The sequence below is a fragment of the Rhipicephalus sanguineus genome, chromosome 10 (genome assembly GCF_013339695.2).
Source record: "Rhipicephalus sanguineus isolate Rsan-2018 chromosome 10, BIME_Rsan_1.4, whole genome shotgun sequence".
Classification (NCBI taxonomy): domain Eukaryota; kingdom Metazoa; phylum Arthropoda; class Arachnida; order Ixodida; family Ixodidae; genus Rhipicephalus; species Rhipicephalus sanguineus.
In genome coordinates, this window is record NC_051185.1 from 37,583,526 (window position 1) to 37,598,859 (window position 15,334).

Here is a 15,334-nt window from a genome sequence, read left to right on the forward strand (position 1 = left end):
CCACGCTCACGTGTTCCTGTTCATACTGCTCATGATAGCATGGTTTGTGTACAGCGCGAGGAACGACGAAGACGGTAAGAACAGAAGGGACACGGACGAGTGCTGACTCGCAACTGAAAAGATTTATTTGAATAACACATGTACGTAAAAGCAGAAAACATATCAACACTGCGCAGAAGCGTGAAAAAACCGATGGAAAGAGTAACAGCGAATCACCTAACGGCACACGTGCTGAGAAGATACAGTGGAACCTCGTTAATGCGTACCTGCAGGGAACGCCGCATAACTACGCACTAAACGGTAGTACGCATTAACCACCAAGTAAAAATTTGCATCTCCTTGCATACGCCATCGCCGCCAGCAAAGAAATAAATACAGTGCCACAGCAAATATTGCCTAAAGTACCCACTGCAAAGCCTATTCTTTCTTTTTGCCAAACTGGAGGAAAGATTCTGGTACTCTTGCACGACCGTCCGACAGTGCCGATAGCGTGCGGTGGTCGTTCTTTCAGGATGCTTACCCGCAAAGGCATCGCCGCAATTGCGCGGAAGTCGGAATCGGTGATCAACCGATCTACGCACTTCTCGAAAAGACTGAAAACCTTTGGCGGCACATTGTGGCATTGGGAAGTTCAGCGGCGCAGTAAAATTTCATGGCACAAAACGTTATCGCGGTACGCAGAGTACGCACTAACCGGTAGGCGTAGGGTGAAGCACTACGGCTTATGCGGTCAGCGAATGCATTAGGCTCTATGAGACTCGGTCGGGGATTCGTCGCAACTACGTTTTAACCGTTAGTACGCTTAAAGCGGGTACGTATTAACGAGGTTCGACTGTATGCGAGCTCCTTGTCCGTAAGAGACAACGATGCCTCACTTACGCATGTGTCACCCATTCGGTTGATATGAAAGGCCTCTATCACTTCTCTAGTGGTCTGGGAACTATGTTTTGACAATATCTTTGCATCGGCAAAGACAGGTGTGCAGCCACATGTGTTGCAATGCGATGCCAGATGCGAAGCGTTAAGATTTTTTAGCGAATTTTTGTGCTCTGGGTCATTCCATGCCAACTGTCCCAGTCGGGGCGCTCGACAAAAATCGATTTCTCTGAAAAAATTACACACATAGAGACATTAGTTCTACAGTATTTTCCAAAAATATTCTGAGCGGCAAAAATTTTTCGGGCACGTGAGCGCCATTTGAACTTCTCGATATGTTCGAAAACTGGGTACAAAAGAAAAATTTGCTATAAATTGACCGTTTCATGCATTCATTCGAAACTTGCTTTTTTATGTTTTTAGAGCATCACGCTTTCATTATAGGACAGTTGCTTAGAGTAGCTTTATATTTTACACTGCTTGGCGCGTAGGTAAAATTGAGTAAATTGCAGCGTTTTCGGGATGCAGATTTTCAATGTATGTAGATTAAGAGGCTCGAAATTGCCGGGTACCCTACACACGTGCTAGCTTATGTGCACTGAAAAGCTAATAAAATTGGCAAAAAGTCCAGATCTTTTGAATAGAAAAGAGTTAAAACAAGAAGAGTATAAATCAGTAGCAGTACTACCGCACGTACATAAAATGTACGTACGGTACGCATGCGTAAGTGAGGCATCGTTGTCTCTTACGGACAAGGAGCTTGCATATCTTCTCAGCACATGTGCCGTTAGGTTATGTTATATGCAGAATATTAATGAGGACTAACAGACAATAATGCCACGGAAAGTAACTAATTACTACAAATTACTAATTACTACAAATAGCATCCCCTTACTTTCCGTGGCATTATTGTCTGGTAGTTCTCATTAATATTGCATCTAACAAATAAAAACGAGCCCTTTAAAGTCATCTTCTTCCCTTATATGCAGAAGGCTTTCAGAGGATGGCGGGGGAAACTCGATGCATCCACTGAGAAGAAAAAAAAGATGGCTTTCCCCTTCGAGCCATCTTAGGCGACTTCATAAGGACATGACATGACATGACAAGAACATGACAAGGCCCCAAATGCGGCCATGACTCATCTTCTTTCGACCACATGCTCTGGCTGTGCCCAACCCTTAATGCCTCTCGACCCTTCACGAAGGAGCAACAGGAGGAATCCCTGAAGAGCAGCGATCTACACACCCAACTCCAAGCCGTCCAGAGGGCCCACGACATCGCGACGGAACTTGGACTTCATAAGGGACCCCGTTTTTTTTTTTTTTTTTGTTGCACAGTCAAACTCAAGTAAGGACAGGAGGTGAGAGGAAATGACGCACCACTCTCCATGGAGTAAGCATTGCACTCCTCCACGACCCTCTCCTTGTCGTTCTGGCTAGGGTAAGGGTTACGCTGATAGTGCCTCTCCAAGATTTCCAGGTGGCCCTTGACAAAGGTGAAGCGCTCACGCTGCTTGGTCAGCCGCTTCAGCGCGTCCTGGGGCAGCCGCGTCATGTCGGTGCTTGGGGTGGCTGCGACACACACAAGAGAGCGCCGTACGTCATACGAGAGCCATTCAAGGGTGACAGCCGCGGAATGTTTTTAAAGGGGTAATGACACAAAATTTTACGGTCGAGATAGCCAGCGGGATCGATTCCCATGAAGATGGGTATATCATCTGCAAAATATCAACAGCACATATAGCTTCGAAAATATTTTAAATGAATTTTGGAAGTTTGCGTGAGTGATCGACACCCTCACGCTATTGACACCCTCAAAGGTGACCCTCACTGACCCGCCTACTTCCCTCACATGACCACGCTGCAACAAGTTACAACGACGTCATAGCCACCACGCTTTATTGCCATATTCACTCCAGCAGCCTACTTCTTGGTGGCTGCTCGCGAACCGCACGGAAGTGCGTCACAGTTCTGTGTATTGACGTGATCGAGCACTGCACCCGATAGGTGGTGATAGTTGCACCCGGTGGCTTGTCGTTTTTAAAACAGAAACTGACACTGGTCGGTAATGAGGAGCCTGTGATTATTTCTCTGTCGCACGCTGCAGCAAACGATGTGCCGTGTTATGACTAACAGGCTCCAAGCAACACATTGCAGCAAAAAAATGTGAGGCCAAAATTTTTGTGTCAGTACCCCTTTAAAGGGACACCAAAATGAAACAATAAATACGTTTATAGATTGATAAATTGTACTCTGAGAACTCTAGTGTCGTTAATTTCACCATCATAGGTTTATTAATAGCGGAGAAAATCGAGGTCAAAGTTATATTATTAAATTTCATGCCGAAATCTCCGCACGTGACGTCGCGAATTCTAAAGTGTATTTTTCATGTTTTGGCAACATTGGCACAACAAAATTTCGTGAAACTTTGTATGTTAAGACTACGGTCCCCTCAGAGAACAATGCACTTAATTTTTATTGATTAAGAACAACATAAGACTTAGTAGACGCCGCCAAATCTAGGACGTCATGGCTACCAGTGCGGGAACTTCAAGGTGGCGATGCCATCTGCATTTCTTTCTTGCGCGTTTTCTCGCTTACCAAGCGTCTTCTCACCGAAAGTGGTGATTTTGGAACTGTGAAAGAGGAACTTACTCATGAGAAGAATTGTTTTTCTTTTTAGTGTCTCTTTAAATAGACATTGAAGAGAACAAGCATTACGCTAGTACTATTAGTACAATGTTTTCAACAATACCAAAAAAAACATCGCTCTCGCCACAAGAAGATGCTTGGTAAGACAGAAAGTGTGCAAAATGAAAATATAGGCGGTGATATAGGTGGCGAATGATGATATCGTTCATAGAACCAATAATCAAGGCTGGGTGTTCAGCCTTTTGAAGTCACCCTAACTCAATGCCCTTTCTTCGAGCCATTAATGTGTTTTGAATAAATAAATAAAAATACCGTAAAATCCCGAGCAAGCGCCCCGACCCGAGCAAGTGCCCCCCTCCCTTCTTCGGGAGATTTCAAATATATGTGGCCTCTTCTTCCCTTCCACCATTTTCACTGTTTCATGCAGCTTTTGTTCGCCCGACGAGGGCGAATGAAAATAGTGATGCATGCGTATTCAATAAAGCATTTCATTATAAGCACGGGTATGCATTCTTTATTCTTAGCAGCTCTTCCACCGCCATCTTGAATTATGATCCATGAACGAGCAAGGGCCCCCCTCCAAATCATGTCATCTTTCACCGTAGTGGGAGGGGGGGGGCGCTTGCTCGGGATTTTGTAGTAAATAAATAAATAAATCAACAAATAAATAAAGAGTTGGTTGCTTACAGTGCTTCAGCAGCTTGCTGGCATCCTTCCGACGGTTGCAGAACCAGTTGTTGACCATGCCAGCAGTCACGTCTGTGGGAACTGGTTCACCTGGAACAACAACAACGAAACAGTTTAATGCACACCTTAATGTCTTCATCACAACCACCCCTACCTCACCTGTATGAGGTTCTATGAATGTGAACAGTGTTAACACGTACACATACAAAAAAAAGACAATGCAGATGGCCAGCTACAAGGAAGCGCGAAAGTAACATAACGAATAAGTTTCGCTTCATACGTTACACCGAAAAAAGGGAGGGACAAAGGAAGACTTGGCACTGCTGTGGTAGGAGGCAGGTACAAAACAGGTGGGGGGTACTGGCATCAGGTGAGGGAAAAAAGGGTAAGGCAAAAGTATTCAATGCACAGAAGTGGGGAAAAACAAGCCATACACTGCTTGCAGCAGGTTCGGTCAAGCCAAAGCTATGCATCCGTGGTTATTTCCTTGCCCGCTCAAGACCAGTCATGCAAAACAAATGTGTACGTCACAAATGACGAGATGCATAAGGATGAGCTAAAGTGCCACAGGCGAATTTGCAAATTTGACGGCCTCAGAGTGGATACATATGCACCTATTTTTTGTCGTCTCCGGCAACACACATACGTGGCCAGCATGGCGTTACGATGTCGAGTGCAATTGATTCGCCACATAGCGCCGAGCTAAATGCAGATAAGCTGAAGCTATCAAGTGGATCGAAACATTATGACAGCCTCTTGTCATTGGCAATGCATACCACTGCAGTGTAGAACCCCATGAAACATGAACGATGCTGCCCTACGCTAGCTTAACCCTTTGCAGCCCAAAACCTTTACACACCGTCCGTCCATTCCAGTCCAAAACTAAAGAAAGCAAAGCTCGAGTAAAAGAAGTTTTACATACTCCTTTAGAGATGGCGCATAATGCGGGGCAAAAACGTGTGTGTAACTCAACTACGAAAGGACTTGTCAAGCAGTGCCCAACCACTGATCGATGCGACCATATTGTGTTGCCGGACTGAGCCCGACTACGGACCGCGAGAGGTTAAGAGGACGACTGAAAAGACGGACGGCGTACCGGAATTGAGGGCACTGAGGTTGCACTCATTGGCGATGGCATCCCGTTCGTCCGCCTCGGGATACGGGTTGGCCTCAAATGCCCTCCGCAGAACCTGGAGCTGGGACTCGGTGAAGCGGAAGTGGTGCCGCCGTGGGAACGCCAGGCCTTGAACGCCTGCGGGGAATTAAACGGAGGTGGACCCAAGAGTGACTACGCTTTACTTTGAAAACAACGACAATGAGCCATTGCATATCGAACAGGAGTTAAACGTTTCGTTTAACTCTTTCTGTATCTGCCGAACATCTATAATAGTAACTGTTGGGAGTTTTACACCCCAAAACCACGATGCGATTATGACGGATGCCGTAGTGGAGGGCTCCGGAAATTTCAACCACCTGAAGTTCTTTAAAGTACACCTGAATCTAAGTACACGGGCCTCTAGCTTTTCGCCTCCACTGAAGTGCGGCCGGGATTTGATCCTGCAACCTTAGGGTCAGTCAAGCACCATAACCGCTAGAACACCGCAGCGGGTATCTGCCGAACGTCAGGAAAATCTCAATGGAACCCTGTACATTTTCTGCAAAACAGGGCATCTTCTGCAAAGAATGGCACGTGTTTACGCACAGCCAACGACCGAATCGTTTTGGACCAGTGTGAAAATTCCGACCCCTTTAATTGCGGCCTCACTGCATAGCCCATAGAGCATAAGCATGTCAGAAATTTCAAATGCTGAAAATGTTCACCATCAAAGTCGCGAGTCTTTCTACCATGATTCAAGCAGTTCCGAGATGGCACTATGTGAAGCCACAAGTAAGTGTTCGCGTGAGCCGATCCGTTTGCCGTAGCAGTTAAGAAAAGTCAGCTTTGCCACCATTCAAACGTGTTGTGCTGTCAAGCACGCGCAATGTAGTATTGCAGTGAAGCACAACAAGAAGGGAAGAGGCACTGTCCAGTGACATATTGCGTTCCTTAAATGTACACGAAACAAACCCACCCTCCAAGAGTACGACCACCCAGACACCTAATAAGCAAGACTTCTGAGACATTACTGAACGTAACTCTGGCCATCCAAGCTCTTGAGAGCAGTTGAAAAGCACGCATTCGTTTTTTCCGCACTATCTTGTGATCCTTATGGAGTCCGAAAAATTGGATGTTAATGGTATGTATATGTATAAATTTTTTTTGCAAGGACCACCGAGGCTAACAGCAACAAAACCAGCAGCTACTTCTTCGAAGTACCTTTGACACGCACTCTCCCATCATATCCAAGCAAGCCTAGAGCCAGGGACAACAGAGGATAGTCTTATCTTGCATAAAAGCCAGTGCAAGCGTCGACAACCTCTAACTCGTATGCCTTGTTAGCCAGAAATAAACAGACCAGGGGGAGTAGGGATTAATTCAATCTCGCATGAATGAACTGAGTTTAACCAACAACCACTTGCAATGTTTATACGCAGGGGAAAAAGAAAAAGCTGGCTAACTCAGCTAAGGAGCTGTACATGGCTAATTCAATGCGAAAATGAGAATTAGTGAACACGGGATGTCACTGGAGCCGATGTTTCGACAAGCAGACTTGTCATCTTCAAAGCTGCAGTTGCAGCCATGAAAGAATATTGGCAGAAAGCCACACACAAAACCCAGTGCATTTACCAAAGGAGCACCCTGTTAGAGCTACTCATTCGGTATGCACAAGCTAGCTCAAGGATATCTCTTTAGAGTGAGTATCTTTGAGCAAACAATTATTTCTCGAGTTTTACGTGCCAAAACAATATAATTATGAGGCACGCGATAGCAAGAGACTTCAGATTTAATTACGACCACCTTGGGTTTGGGATCTTTAACATGAACCTAAACATCAGCATACAGGTGTTCTCGCATTTCACCCCGATCGAAATGTGGTTGCTATGGCAAGAATTTGTGAAATTGCACCCTCCTTCCATTCAGCAACTTAACGTCATACTAGTCACTAAGCCATCATAGCAGCTAACTTCAAGTGGTAATTGTTGGGGTTTTAAGCCTGAAAATTGGGGGGTGGGGGGGGGGGGGGCGAAACATGTAGGGAAGGGTGTTTCAGCTCCACTAACATGAAACCTGGGGAGGGGCGAAGCATGCAGTGTGCGCTGGTGTTTCCCACAACAATATCGCTGCTAATAGGCAATGAGAGACAGGAAAAGAAAAAGAACGGCCTCACTGAGGTAATTCACCACATTGTTTTGAGAGAGATTTCTCTGATGAGGCACTAGTGGTGCCAAGCCTGAAACCGGGCATGTAGGGAAGGGTATTTCAGCTCCACTAACGTAGTCAGAAAACTGCGTTGGAGTACAGCTTACCATAAGGTGGTGCTTCTTCTTCCCTACATGCCCGGTTTCAGTTCCCTACAGCATCCACTAATGTCGTTGGCTATTTGTTAGGCTAACTGTTGCCTCTTCATTTTTACTGGACCAGTGGCGAGTGAAGCCCTATCACTTTGCAGATATGTTTCATGAAGTGGTGTTTCAAATAGATGACTTTTACCGTAGAGATCCACGTTTGTGTCTCTGGTTTTAGATAAGAAACTTGAGCAGCCCTGGTAAATTTCGTCGGAAATTCTCTCACCACTGCTAAGCCAAACATAATGTTTTGGCCAGTAACGACGAACCTTTAACTCATAATATGCATAGTATTGACCAGTGGCGAGTAGTGGGATTTACCCAATTTTTGTAGTGCATACCCGTTTATGATGGATCGTGACTATGACATGACACACCGACAAGCCGAGACCCTAAGGTGCTTCACCCCTAGTAAGAGAAACGCTTGACTACAACCTCAAAGACACACTTCATTGCATGGGAGTAATACCTAATACAATGCCTTAAGGCAATCTGTTTTATTATGGCAATCCCCAAGACAATGCATTAAAGGGACCGACAACTACCCAGAACATGAAATGAGATGACTCCACTGATGGAAAGATTGTCCATCGCATTGACTCAAACCAACCCTGTTTTTTCGTGAGAGATGGATTTATATTTTTATTTCTTAATTGAAAGTCGCGAAAAATGACCTGTGGTGCCTCTGGTGGCAGAAACATGAACGATCCAATGAACCCAGGCCACGTGACCGTTGATTGCTGTATGCAGTCGACGATTTTTTTGTTAGTATTGAAATATTGTTTGTTTCTTTATATTGAAAAGTATTATTCCATAAAAATGTACATATAGGACTGCATTAGTAGTATGCATTAAAATGGCACTGCCTTTGTGTGATGTAATGATCCCATGCTTGTCAGCGCGTACTGAGCAAATTTTCAGCGTGCTCATGCAACTGTGCACGATGTTTCCAGGTCGCTAAGATATTGGAGCGACATAGTTTTGCTACCTACACTTCGTCTCAGAAATCACGCGCGCTGCTACTCTGCGCGGCCACGCATATGCGTAGTGACGTTTTCGATGACTTGGCTTGGCTCGTGCATCGAGGCAGTAACGACGCCTGGACAAGCCACCCATGACACAGGCACAGGCAACCTTGGACGCATGCACCCAAAACGCGGTACAGATACAGGGAAGGTGTATAATGCCACATCATCTCATTGTAACAGCTTGTTATTTTCAAAAATAGTTGAAAAGCTATAAATAAAGGTGCTTAAGCATAGTTACACGAACTCCTGCAAAAGCCGAACAATGATAGCTATCACAAATTGCGAGAAGGGCTGGCAGCATCGCTATCAATTATCAGCATTGCTGGAGGAAAGGTGCGTCCATGTTTAGAGCCTTTCAGATCGAAAAATACTGCTTTTAAAATAACTACGTGCTTTTGGGATTAACTACTGCAGCTACAAACACTGCAAAAGGTTAGCTTTCTGTCGCGCCGTAAAAAAATGGGTCGAGAAAAATCAGTTGTCGGTCCCTTTAAGGTAATTTACTGCGTTAGGGTAATCCAAACAGGCCCTGAAAGAGCCACCAAGGTAGAATCAGTGAGCGCTGACGACAATCCCAACACAGGATACATAACACCAAGTGTACGACTTTATATACTGTTGTGGTCATGGCTGCCAACATTAATTCCTGAAAAATCTAACAGCCATAAAGAGAAAAATTGAGTAAAAACTTTTTCATTACTTAAGACGTTCAATGCTAATAAAAATAATTGGTAGGTGTTTGGTCTGTTTGGAGACTGAAAACATATACAGCTAGTATGATTCCCCCCACAGGTAAATGCTACAACTCCTGTAAGAAAAGTGAGAAATATTTCATGCAACAGCAGCCAAAATTTAGGGTCTCCTAACATAATGTTAAAGAATAGGTAGCCACGCCACACAAAGCCTAAATGATCGTGTGAGCCTGCAAAGTAAGCCTCTAAATAAAAAAAAATGGTCAACGACCACATGCGCATATTTTTTTACATAAATATTGTCTCATAGACAGCTGTAAATAAAAAGCTCTTGAAATGAGCAGTCGCTACGATGATACAAAAAGCCGGCAGGTGTGCCTGGTTATACGAGGTCGTCAATTCCTTTGAAAACGTGGAAACTGTTTACTGCTATGTCAAAATTGATGAACGAAAAAAAATTGTACGCCATATTTTTTTACAAATGAAACACGATGTCCGTGATCTCAAAGCCGAACGTCACAGAAGCAGGTGAAGGACAACAGACACAAATGAAATCATGAATGCATGTTGCGTAACTTAATGCTTTTGCAGATGCCTTTGTACATGCCACTACTCTGGTATGCAGGAAGGGCTTACTTGTGGCTTCGTGCTACAAACCGGGTGGTTGTCTATTTTCCCTTCCTTAACCCTTCCGCCACCTTGCGGGATTCCGCAGAACTGATTTGCAATACTCTGATATGCCAAACCAACTACTGCAACAGGGTGAGCAAATTCACATGAAATCGCAACTTTTTAAAGAGACACAAAAGAGAAACAATGAATCGGCCTAGATTGATAAATTGTGCCCTGAGAACTCCAATGTCGTTAATTTCGCCATCATAGGTTTATTAATAGAGGAGAAAATCAAGTTCAAAGTTTCATTTTTCAATTTCGCGCCGAAATCTCCCCAAATGGCATCACGGATTTCAAAGTGTATTTATCGTATTTTGGCGCCATTGGCTCAACACAATTATTCCAAACTTGGTAGGTTAAGTCTATGGCCCTCTCAGAGGACAATGTACTTCATTTTTACCGATTAGGAGCTATGTAGTCCCTAGTAGGCGACGTCACGACGAATGATGTGGAAACTTCAAGGTGGCGTCGTCACCCACATTTTGTATTTTTGCGTTTTCTCGCTTACGAAGCGTCTTCTCGCAGCAAGCATGGTGTTTTTGGTATCGTGAAAGAGTACTTTACTAGTATGAGAAAAATCGTTTAGCTCTTAGTGTCCCTTTAATGCAGTATAACACCACCTAGAGGCATGGCTTTTCCATTGAAAACTGGCACAACCTATCGTTGTCTACAACCTAAGCAGAAATGTCAGCTCTGCCAACAGCCAACGCCGTCCCTACAGCAGCCCGCAGAGAATTTGCATAAATGCTCCAACCAATAGCACTTATTCATTTTCATGGCGTCAAACACTTTGTGGGTGTTTCAAATAGTTGACACTCCCACACAGACATGTTCCTGTCGCTGGTTTTAGGTTGGAAACTTGAATGTCTCGGTAAATTTCGTCCGAGGCTCTGACATCACTGCTCAAAACGTAACGTTTGAGGTAGTAACGACGAACCTGTAACTCTTGATATGCACAATATTTACAGTAACCGAGAAAAAGTGCTTGCAGTTCTAGCGGAAACCAATTAGCACGGATGCCTTTAACAGGTGAAGGGCAGGAGCACCCGATTCTGTGGTGAAGCTTACATTTTTTTTAGGTTGTAAGAGACTACAGTACAATTAAGTCTGCACGGCTTGAGGAACGAGTCGCTACAAGTTTGCAGGAGATGACGTTAGAAACTTTCAGCTTACGATATACTTTGTCGGAACACGGCTAGTGAAGGCACACATGCCACTGACTACCACAGCTTCGATGCACATGGTCTGTATCGCGTGCTCAAACGGCACGCGAGTCAAGTTGGACGAGACTCGTAAAACTGCTAACGACTCCTCGCTACCATCTACTCCATTTCCTTTCATTTTTTATTGTGTAACACACGCACAGCCGCAACCTGTGAAAATGGCATGCCAGCCCTTATACAGATATTGCAGTTGGGAAAGCGACTAGTGTAATACGGGAAAGAGATAAAAGCGTAGGGTGCAAACAGAGGAGAAGTAGTGTGTTTCGCACAATGCAGCCTTTGTCAGCGTTGACACCCGGGACTGCAGGTGCCCCTTCAACCTTTCCCCTCTCTAAGGACTAAAACCACGCAGCCAGTGCGTGAAATTTGGATATACCGGGCTTTGAGCTGCGCTTTTTCAACGTCAGCTTTGGGTCTTTCCCGGCATTGACGTGGCCCGAATTTTTAGCGGTCGCTTCCGGAAAAGATCAAAGCGTGAGAAAAAGGTCGTGACCTTTCCGGATTCTAAAACCTCAGTATAGAATAAAAGATGTACTACTTCCTTAAAACAAAGAAGTCGGGGGGATAAGTAGACTCCCATAAAATCACGAGCATGCCACGGTCAATCACAAGCAAAAGCTGTTGTGCACGCTACTGGGCGCTTAACAAAAGGTGTGTTTACGAGAGCTCAGCCATAAAAACGAGGAAATCCGATGTCCAAACCAGCAGGCTGCAAAAGCCGCGAGGAGTGGCGATAAAATTGATTTCGCGCCGCTGCAAAAGCAACAGGCGAGCACAGCACCTGCCGGAAGAGCGAGTACGGAAGCAATCGCAAACTGTTGCGCAAGAATTCTTTTCCCGGGCAACCAGCGTTACGACATGGCCAATAAGATGGGTCATAAACGACTCGAGGTCCATTAGTTAATCGTTTAAACTATTTCGCGAAGTTACGGCAATCCGGGTAGTACGTTGGCCTCCGGGTTTCCGTAAACATTAGCGGAGCGTACGATCAAACCCGCTCCGCTAATGAAGCGGCAAAAGCGAACGCACAGCATTGAGCAACATAGTGGTGGCGGTTAAAAGAAAGAAAGAAAAAAACGTTTACAAAACAAAACCATCAGGCGTGGTTGGAAGCTCGGGGCAATACATTCCGCGAAGCCATTCGAAAGTGATCCAAACTCGCACGGGAAAGGTTTTTCTTTTTAATCCGTCAGCTGATCTGAAGCTCTTTCGACACGCTCCAACGCTTCCCAGCCAAAGACCGCGGACGCGCGCGCGCGCGTTTTATCTACGCGAAACGTCCCACTCTACAAAGTTCAGCCTCGAATCTAGCTCTCGAATTCATGCACAGCTGCTTCTTCAACGATACAAAGTCGCGAAATATTCCGGAGCTCTCGCTGGTCGCAAAAGCGGCCCCGATCAGCTGATTCCGTGTTTAGGATCGACACACAGCAGCCATGCTGCTTGCTACCAAGAAGCCCAGCGAAGCGAACTTTACCTCGAGGCACAACAGCGTTCGGGTGTCCCTGCGAAGGGTCGGGAGGTGCGGTCGCCGATCTTTGACACCCGTCTCCAACTGCAGCGACGGCAACACAGTCCTGTTGAAAGCCGTTCTGTTGTTGGTGGTGGTGCGCCGGCGATTCGGTCGACGAGCCCTCAGAACTGGAGCTGCACTCTTCGTCTTCGTTCCTCGACGTCGCTTGGGACGGCTGCGGCGTCGCGCTCGCTGCATTCGTCGTCGACGGCGGCGTCGTAACCCCGTTGGGTGCCGTGAATCCACCGCCGTTAGCACCGGCGTAGTGCTGTTGTTGAGGGGGCGAGCGTCGTTGCTCGGCACCTCTCCTGATTGTGCGCTCGAGCCGCTCCAACTTGTAGTATATGATGCCGATCTCTTTCATCGTGACACCAGTGTCTTTGAGCCGGCGGACCAAGTCGATCTGTTCGACAGTAAACTTTAGCACCATTGTGGTCGTACCGGAAATTCGTCTCCGGAGATTGGTTACGTGAGGTGGTTACGGGCGTTTGGAGAGGCATTCGGGTTAACGGGGCTGATAGTTAAAGCTCTTTACTAACCGTGCCTGGTTAGGTGAGGTTAACTTAGGTCCGCCGGGCCGGGCAATCGCGGTCTCGCACGCCGCAGTCCTTCGTGCGCATGCATCGGTAACGCGCCGCCCAAGGCATGTTGCGCAAGGTGCACGTTAACGATAACTACACCAGAACACCTCAACCAACTTAACCAACCAACTAACCCTAACTTAAACGTTACAAGTTTTTTTCTCGATGATGATGATGATGTGGTACCTTCGTGCCTTCGTCCCATTGCGTGAACCGGTACGCATCTCAAGCTGTGGCAGTATTCCATAAATAAACCTATCAAAGAGAGAACTAATTCTCAGTAATTAGTCACTGAAAGAGTTTGCAGCGGTCGTTGACCGCGTGTCACTGCTCCCCAGCACCACTAGACAGCGGTAGCGGCGCGTTATAGTTTTGTGTAGTTATTTGTGTACAGCCAGAGCCTTCTCTACTATGCCCTTTCAACGCCAGTCACGTTGGCTTGCGTTAGCGGTAGGCAGCCGTGGCACGGCGCTGGCGTTCCAAACCCCGTCCGCTGTTTGCGCTCCTTCAGCGCACGTAAAGCGATGAGCGTTTGTAACTGCTTTGATTTTTCTTTTCTTTCGCGTTCTTAGAGAGCCAGGACAGTGGTATGTTGGGCTAGTTGGTTATGAACACATTTGTAAATGGGAACAACCGCGCAAAATGAGACGTAACGCAAGCGAAGGAACACACAGGACGAGCGCTGTCCTGTGTGTACCTTCGCTCGTGCTACTTCTCCTTTTGCGCTCTTATCCCCATTTACTAAGAGAGTCATTTCACGGCTTTATCCACCCTTCCCGATAATTTAGCACGACGGCAATGAGCTACTGCTGAGGCAACAAAGCAGAGCGAGCATGCGAGGTGGCCCCGATGTGCAGCGTGCGCAAACTTCGATTCAATTAACTTATTTTTTTAAAGCACCCGACAACAGCTACACGCTGTTCCTGACGTTGCAATTCTAAATCGCAAAATGATTTCCTCCTCACCCGAATTTTTTTCAATTTTGCGTGTGTCTACACACACGCACACCTACAAACGCACGCACGAACATACATAACGGGTGGTGTTCCCCCCCGCCCCCGGGAAAATGTTCTGGCTACGCTCATGATGTACAGGTCACACATACAAGGAAATAAAAACAAACAAAAATAAAGCACCTCCCTTTGCCTTTCAACAAACTGCTGTAATTATACACGTACAGTGACGGTGTTGCATATATACTGTGGAGTTCAAGAGGACTGCAGCCGTGGAATATAAGGTCCACTGCAGGAAAAAGATCTGGCGATCCAGCTAGGTTCCATCTTCACCTGCCTATGTCGCTGCCAGTCTCATCAAGGAATCTCCTTGACTGGAACAACATATAAGAGCTAAAGTAGGCGAGCCAGGCAGGCCAGTTATTACATTTTCTGCTGAGCTGCAGCCAGATCGACTGGCACAGTCAAATTTCGTTATAACAAAGTTGTGTTCGACAAGAACATATCTTTGTAATGTCTTACATAAACATCGGTATAGGCGAGAACTCACGCGAGGAAGAATGTTTCTAGAATATTTTGGGCAGACGCAAGGTCAATAAATACAAGAAATTAATATGGATGCCACGACTTTGTGGTGTCAACTTTATGTTATCGGCATGTGATGCCCTGAACACACTGCCGCTTTCCAGGTTTGGAAGCATGTCGCTATTCCTGCTTCCAGCAGTCTGGCAGGGAACGCTAACAATGCATCCGCGAGACCCATGACAATTTGATGTATCTGCGCTAAAACACAACCGTCTACGGTCACGTACAACTTCAGAAGGCAGGAGAGGCCCTGCCCAGACGACCGCCTATGGCCTCTGCGGCTAAAGAAATAGTCCCGCGTATGTGCCGGCTCATGATGTCATTCTAGGGTGCGTGCCCATTCGTGTAGGCTCATATCCATCCACCTTTAAGGAAGAGATGCCGCTGCCTTCTAATGTTGTATCCGACTGAAATAAGATGGAACAT

At 46.0% G+C, this 15,334-nt stretch overlaps 1 protein-coding gene across 2 annotated transcripts in view; it reads right to left on the bottom strand.

Annotated features, from left to right (window-relative positions):
• LOC119371674 (homeobox-containing protein 1) overlaps positions 1 to 13,550 on the bottom strand; it is a 37,733-nt gene extending 24,183 nt beyond the window's left edge. The window contains exons 1-4 of one of the 2 annotated variants that reach the window (XM_037642123.2): positions 12,754 to 13,549; positions 5,311 to 5,466; positions 4,215 to 4,304; positions 2,256 to 2,447 (exon numbers count right to left, since the gene is read on the bottom strand). In XM_037642123.2, the coding sequence (XP_037498051.1) occupies positions 2,256 to 2,447; positions 4,215 to 4,304; positions 5,311 to 5,466; positions 12,754 to 13,219 (904 nt within the window). In that variant the 5' untranslated portion in view covers positions 13,220 to 13,549. Of the gene's footprint in view, positions 1 to 2,255; positions 2,448 to 4,214; positions 4,305 to 5,310; positions 5,467 to 12,753 lie in introns of both variants that reach the window. The other variant, XM_037642124.2, reaches the window with a different exon arrangement.
• Between the last annotated feature and the right edge of the window lie 1,784 nt (positions 13,551 to 15,334).